The sequence below is a fragment of the Zingiber officinale genome, chromosome 10A (assembly GCF_018446385.1).
Source record: "Zingiber officinale cultivar Zhangliang chromosome 10A, Zo_v1.1, whole genome shotgun sequence".
NCBI lineage: Eukaryota > Viridiplantae > Streptophyta > Magnoliopsida > Zingiberales > Zingiberaceae > Zingiber > Zingiber officinale.
This window is the reverse complement of record NC_056004.1, coordinates 82,163,520-82,170,457: the sequence shown is the minus strand read 5'-3', so window position 1 is coordinate 82,170,457 and position 6,938 is coordinate 82,163,520. Positions and strand designations below refer to the sequence as shown.

General features: G+C 36.8%; 1 protein-coding gene across 1 annotated transcript; it reads left to right on the top strand.

The window, feature by feature from the left end:
• Positions 1 to 437: 437 nt before the first annotated feature.
• On the top strand, positions 438 to 4,829 carry LOC122027578 (probable protein phosphatase 2C 66). Its single transcript, XM_042586563.1, has 5 exons — positions 438 to 822; positions 1,804 to 2,184; positions 2,464 to 2,581; positions 2,902 to 3,125; positions 4,041 to 4,829. Exons 1-5 carry the CDS (start codon positions 514 to 516, stop codon positions 4,584 to 4,586), a joined length of 1,578 nt encoding a protein of 525 aa, XP_042442497.1. The 5' UTR covers positions 438 to 513; the 3' UTR covers positions 4,587 to 4,829.
• Positions 4,830 to 6,938: the final 2,109 nt, after the last annotated feature.

Below are 6,938 nucleotides of genomic sequence, written 5' to 3'. Positions count from 1 at the left end.
TGTTATTTTTATTATTGGATATATATTATTATTTTGGATTTATGATTTACTTACTATTTAATATTATGTAGAGAAGTAAGACAATTTTATTTTTTTAATAATTCAGATGTTTCCATTAATTCTGAAATTATAAAATAAATTTAAAATATAATTTATACACATTTAAAATGGACTTTTAAAACATTCATTTATTCAAATTGTATTTCTCTTATTCATTCCTGCAATGAAAATTTGAAATTTACGTCGGATATTTCATATATCTGTGATATTTAAATTTATGTTTTACTTCTGGTCGGTCGGACAATTTTTATTATTGTTAGATTAATCGATTAATTAGATATTTTCGATTAAAAAAATATATTGAAAGTTGAATAATAATTAAATGGAGAGAATAATGCAACAAAAAGGACTGCCGTTTGAATGTAATTAATGTCCAACCACGGCGGCAGCCCCACGTCTACACACACAACTTCCTCACCATTTTCCAACCTCTCTCTCTCTCTCGGCTGCTCGATGGGCTCCTGTCTCTCGTCGACCCGGCCGTCGCCGGTGTCTGACGGAACCCTAACAGGTAGCTACGATGGGAAAGACCGCTTCGGCTCAAGGAGCTGGGGAGGGAGGAGGATGGCAGGGAGGGAGAAGCATAAGTGGGCTGGTGACGCCCGCCGCGGCGGGGTTGCCGATGGTGCCGGCCGCACTGAGGAAGACGAGCTCCAAGGCGCGCCCGGTCGGATGTCCTCGAATGGCGCCAGCGAGGCGGCTTGCCTTTACACGCAGCAGGGAAGGAAGGGTACCAATCAGGATGCTATGATCGTGTGGGAGGTATGCCTGTTCTGGAGCTCGCGTGCTTCTTCTTTTGTTCGATTTAGGAGACATTTCCTTCTGAGTTTTCTTCTCTTGTTTTCTTTAAACAAAAACTAACTTTTTGATGAGTTTGTTCTAGTTACTACCCCGATGAATCCCGACCTTTCCACCTAATTATGAATTTTTTGTTTTCATTGTGAATTAAACTTTATCTGTATGCGTTTGTGTCCTTTTCCTTTAACTTGCCGGATTCAGTCCCTTTGTGGCTGATTCCTCTGATGCTCTTTTGACCTTTCATTCTACTGAGCATTCTTTAATTAGGTTGGGTTGATATTCCTTAGCTGATGCTTATTCAATTGGCCGATAAAAATCTTTCATGGTGATGTATTTGGAGCATGGTTTTCCTTTACTTTTCTGTGATTCCTCTTCATGTTTCTCCTTTGTACCTTGTTTCTGTTAGTAATTTATTGCAGTTTTCCCATTTTACCTAAGAAAGTAGAAACCCTAGTCCTTTTTGCCTTTCTAAGTGAAAGTCGAGTCTCTTCCTTTCTTTCTAATGAGTTATTGCTATGCAAAAGAAAGAAAAGACAACGCAACAACTTGATTTCTGCATGAAAAAGTAGCTGGGAGCACTCAAAGAGTGTACACTTATTAATCATCTTTAACCGCCATCAGCACTGCTTATGCTAAGTTTTGACGAGTAATGGCTTCGAAAACCGCCAAATTTCTGTTTGCTATTTGAATTGGCACTTGTAGTCATTTTTGTTCTGATGTTCTGCTTTGCCAATGCCTAGAATACCAGAATGTTTGAGGCACTGTGTATAATATTATGCTTCTCGATATGAACCTGGAGAGAGGCTGAGATCGAAGCAAGCTTATATTATCCAAATCTTGCTTTTATTATGTTCACATATTATTGGAAAAACAACTGGAAATGCAATATTGAGCAGATATATTGAGCCTTCAGCTAATTTTTGTGCTATAAATGTGCAACTGTAGAATTTTGCTTTATTGAAAGACACTGTCTTCTGTGGGGTGTTTGATGGCCATGGTCCTTATGGTCATATGGTTTCAAAGAAAGTCAGAGATTCTCTTCCTCTTAAGTTCTGCACCAGTTGGAGAGCTAGTCTCACCAATCATGACAGCCCTGATCTAAATGGTAGCATTTCTGGCAGTATGAACTCTGAGGAAACAGTATCAATTATTGATGATGACGGGCGTGATGCTGTAGATGATGAAAATGAAAATTTACCAGAGATGTATCTTCCATTGAAACAGTCTTTTCTCAAATCTTTCAAGTTGATGGACAAAGAGTTGAAGTTTCATCCGACAATTGATTGCTTCTGCAGTGGAACTACAGCTGTCACTATAGTAAAGCAGGTAATAAATCAAAATTAAATTTCTCTATGTTCAAAGTTATTGTCCTACAGTCTCTTAGATGTTTATCATAATTTAGAATGTTTTCTTGTAGACAATATATCAATTCTTCATCTTAAAAGCTTCAAATCGTTTTAGCTTTGTTTCTCAACATGCAAGATTCATCTACTTCATTTCAAGTTGATGTAGTTGCATTAAGATAATGCTAAAAGATTTGAGATTTTGTTTTGCCTTTAGAGATTGTTGGCTGCTAAATTTATAACACTCTGTTCCACACACCAGGGACAGGATCTTGTTATTGGAAACATTGGTGATTCAAGAGCAATAATGGGAACACGAGATAAGGACAATAACTTGGTAGCCATGCAGTTGACTGTTGATCTGAAGCCCAATCTTCCAAGTACTGTTTTTTTATAATATCTTTTACGCATTAACATCTAAATCAATTTTGTCATAGAAAATTATTAATGAAATATCCTTTAGTTTCTGCTAGGTGCCTTTGGAATTAAGTAGGGTACTTATCATCAACCTTTTCTTTATTTTTAGTAATCCATTTTAAGAAGTGAAATTAGTTATACCTTATTTGATGCCCAGTATGATATCGTTTCATATCTACTTCTCTACATTGATAAATAATCTCTCTTCTCAAGCTGGATTCTGTTACTCTTCCTTGCATATTAGGTTTTCGTGTAGTACTAAACTCAGATATGGTGTCACCAGGGGAAGCTGCTAGAATCCAGCAATGTAAAGGGAGAGTTTTCGCACTGCAGGATGAACCAGAAGTTGCACGAGTATGGCTGCCAAACAATGATTCTCCTGGTTTGGCTATGGCCAGGGCCTTTGGAGATTTTTGTCTCAAAGATTATGGTCTAATATCAGTTCCAGAAATTTCATATCACCGTCTGACTGAGAAAGATGAGTTTATTGTTCTTGCCACTGATGGGGTATTTTTCCATTGCCTACACTGGTGTGACAAGAATTTGTTTTGTCTCTAGTGGTGAACCTTCGATATATAAATCATGAAAAATGAGATTTGGCCAAATTGCGTTGTTTCCCATTGGTCCATTATTGCTTGGTTCTTTTTAAGATTCAAACTATCAAATATGCTCAATTTATTAGTCATTTAGATCATGAAAGCATTAATCTATTTGTGCTCTTATTGTGCCTGTTTAACCTGTTTTAAACAATCTTTTTAGTTATTATCATTTTGAGTAAACCTGTGTTTATTGACATCATCATTTCTGTGAAATCTATCTTTTTGAATGAGTACGAAAAAGTGGCTCCATATATTGCTTCAAATTCTTAGATAGATTCTTCTGAGATATCCTTTTTATTCATCTGTCCTGAAACCAATTCCTTTTATGTGAGATGACAGCACCTTATTAGGAATAAATGAAGGTTACCCTTCTTCAGTTACTATTGCATTGATCAGATGTTAGAGCTGAAGGCTAAGGTTCAACTTTAGTTAGATACACCTACTAGAGAGTAGATCTTCACCGAAGCATGATTCAATGTATTCAAGTAGATTGGTTTCGGGGTTTGTGTGCATGTGGGCAAATTGAGTTTCTTTCCTATCATTTGTTCTTTAGATGTATATTTGAAATGTTTGCAATTGTCTTATCATAGTCGGTAAAAAACTTATCCCCAGTAACTGATTTGCTTATATGGCAATCCCTTTTTCATTGATGACGTTTTCACATACCCAACTATGATGCGGAAATTTTTTTGAGTCATTTCTCATTTGCTTACTTCAATCGAGTAATTTCGGTACCTGATATTTATCTGCATGGCTTCCGTAACAGATTTCCATTTTGTTTTTTTTTTGTTTTTCTAATATAAGAAATGACTACGTGGTGCAGGTATGGGATGTTCTTTCGAACAAGGAAGTTGTAGACATTGTTGCATCTGCACCCTCTCACAGCACTGCTTCTAGGGCTATTGTTGATTGCGCGGTACGTGCCTGGCGACTCAAGTATCCAACATCTAAGGTTGATGACTGTGCAGTGGTTTGTCTATTCCTGGAAAGCATATCGTCATCTGATCCAGCCCAGATACTTAACCCTGAGAAGGTGTACACTGAGCCACCAGAGACAGCAACGGCGAGCATTAACGAAAAGCAAATGGAGGGGAAGCAAGAAATGCAAGATTTCACCTCCCCAGATGCTCCAACTGTGTTGGGACCATCTTATCATGTTCGTGAAGTAGATGAGACAGTTCGAGTTACTGAACAAGTGGAGAGTATGCCAGAAAGGTCTCGATCTATCAGAAGCCTCGCCGATTGCATATCCACAAGAGAGGAGGAGTGGTCTGCCCTGGAAGGTGTTTCCAGGGTGAATTCCTTAGTCAATCTCCCAAGATTTTCAGCTGGTGAAAGGAGCTCCATGAGTTGGAAAAATTGGTTGTAAGAGGCCAAAAACACAAGCACCTTTGTTGTCGAAATCCCTGTTTCCTTAAATACCTAATGCGACACAACAAGGGGATGAAGGTGAAGCGAAAAACAAGTTCATCGCATGGATTTGAAGATTTTGTTCTAGTAAAAGTTGTCTTTCAATTTCGATTGGCTGCATTGCTTGTGGAAGCACCATGCCTTTTCTCATGTAAGTTTCTTTTGTTTTTCTTTCTATTTTTAGAAATAAGCTTGTGAATTATTTGCTATTTTTTCCCTTTATTGTTTGATCCTGAGCTTCAAACAAACTATCCAGAACTCATTAGGGAAAGAAGTTTACAGATTCCCCTTTGATTAAGAAAATAGGAACCCTATAACACTTGCACACGTGATGAAGAACACTTGCTTTCAAGCAAAGTCCTTGAAAGCGCCACAACATTGGTCAACCGGGTACCTCGGGCCCTTGCACCGGCTAGTAATACTTGTGTATTCATGAACTCAAAAGTTCACAGGGCAACCTACGGAGTTCCATAGATGAGTTAAACAAGTTCATGATCAGGTCAAATGGGAAGGGCACAAAGACAAAATGAGACTTCTCAATTTCCTATTTCCTCAACCTCTTTCTCTTTCATAAGTTTTTAATCCATGCAACTCTTGAAAACAAAAGTTTGGCATCAATTGTGAAAATTTGCACAGCTAAATTGGAAAGAGAAAATTGAAACCGCCAAGCAATTATAAGAGATAAGAATACAAATCCAATTGTTACAAGAAGCTTAAGGGGAACCTATCTTGGTGTGGCAATTTGAGTCTCATACTAAGAGATGGCAGTGAAACCCCTGCCGCAAGTGAATGGGCTTCCTGAGCATGTGGAAGACAACCTAAACTGCATCTATGATGGTCTTAATTTTTGGCGCCGTCAACCCTAGCACCTAAGAAAAAAATTTCCTATTTGCTTCCGTTTCTTCTTCTTCCTTAAGATTTCCAGATGATGCTAAAGGACAAAGAAAATGATTCATGTTTGATTAATGAAACTAGATCTTATTGTTCTTATATTTCCTATATGTAAGTTATTCATGTTTTAAAATTCATGCGACTTAGATTTTTATAAAAACTAACATCATAAAGAATCAAACAGTTCTAACACAAAATCTTTTATATATATATATGGCAAAGTTACAAAAATAGATAAATTACAGAAGCGAAATAAAACTATAAATTTGAACCTAAATCAAGGATCAAAACCATGATCTTGAAGTTGCCGAATCAACCTAATGATCAAGAAGCAAAACAAATGCAGGCTTGATCTTACATAGCAAGGGTTTTCGTATATCCTTTCAGGATGGAATGGAAAGGAGAGCTGAGATCATCATAACCCTACGCAGATCATAATCCTTTATGTAACTATAGAACTTGAATCCTTTATCAACTCATCAATGATAATAATAATAATAAAAAAAAGGTAGTTTACCGGTTTTACGTATATAATATACGCATCCAATATTAGCCCATACTCACTAGATTACTTTATTGGGCTAATTTCTTATGGCAAATCCATCTGTGTTACGACCATAGCATGTAAGCCTTCCTAATGAAGAAACAAAATCCAACAAAATTTATTCCTAACCTTGTACTGCTAACTAGATAAGGGTTAAGGTTATTTAGATCATTTAATAAAAATGCAATGCAAATTATCTTAGGTGGCTAACAAAGAGATAAACTGTCATTGGCAATCAAACTCATGTGGGCAAAGTGCAAAAGTCTCTCATAGGGAAATGTGGAGATTGCATCTCTCGGAGGGGTAGATTGTATTTTATGTAAAATCATAGTTGATCAATATAGCAAAGGTAAAAATTGGGAAAAAATATATATATAATAAATAGAAGCATTATTATCATAAATCATAAACCAAGGTCTTCCAGACCCCACGGATCATCCGAAATGATAAGTGATGATATACTTATTACATAAGGTCACAGGGTCGAACCGTAGAATTATCGGGACATAAATCCTCGGATCCTGTGTAATTCACTCTACCATCACTTATCCTCTCGACTGCCATGATTTATCTTCCTCATGATAATTTGAAGTCGAGTATGATGAAAATACTGGGAACGAACAATTTCATCTTTTGCCACGTAAACCAAGGTCTTTCAAATTGTTTAACTATGCAAGTCTGTCTTCTCTAGTTTATGGTGAACTTTCCATGTTATTAGCTATAAAATTCCAAAAGCAATTAGTAAATAGCACCAAGCTGGGCATTTCAGGTATTTTGGCTGTGTTCAGGAGGCATAAAGAGATATTTGTCCATTCAAAGCCCACCTCTTAATATTGGGTTTGCTTGAGGTACAAGTTAATTTCTACTAATCAACTG

Bases quoted from the DNA above. Each gene is read 5' to 3' on its own strand.
- LOC122027578 (XM_042586563.1), top strand. From the start codon at position 514: ATGGGCTCCTGTCTCTCGTCGACCCGGCCGTCGCCGGTGTCTGACGGA. The intron at 2,582-2,901 runs GTACTGTTTTTT...TGGTGTCACCAG, and splicing joins TCTGAAGCCCAATCTTCCAA to GGGAAGCTGCTAGAATCCAG. The intron at 3,126-4,040 runs GTATTTTTCCAT...TACGTGGTGCAG, and splicing joins TTGTTCTTGCCACTGATGGG to GTATGGGATGTTCTTTCGAA.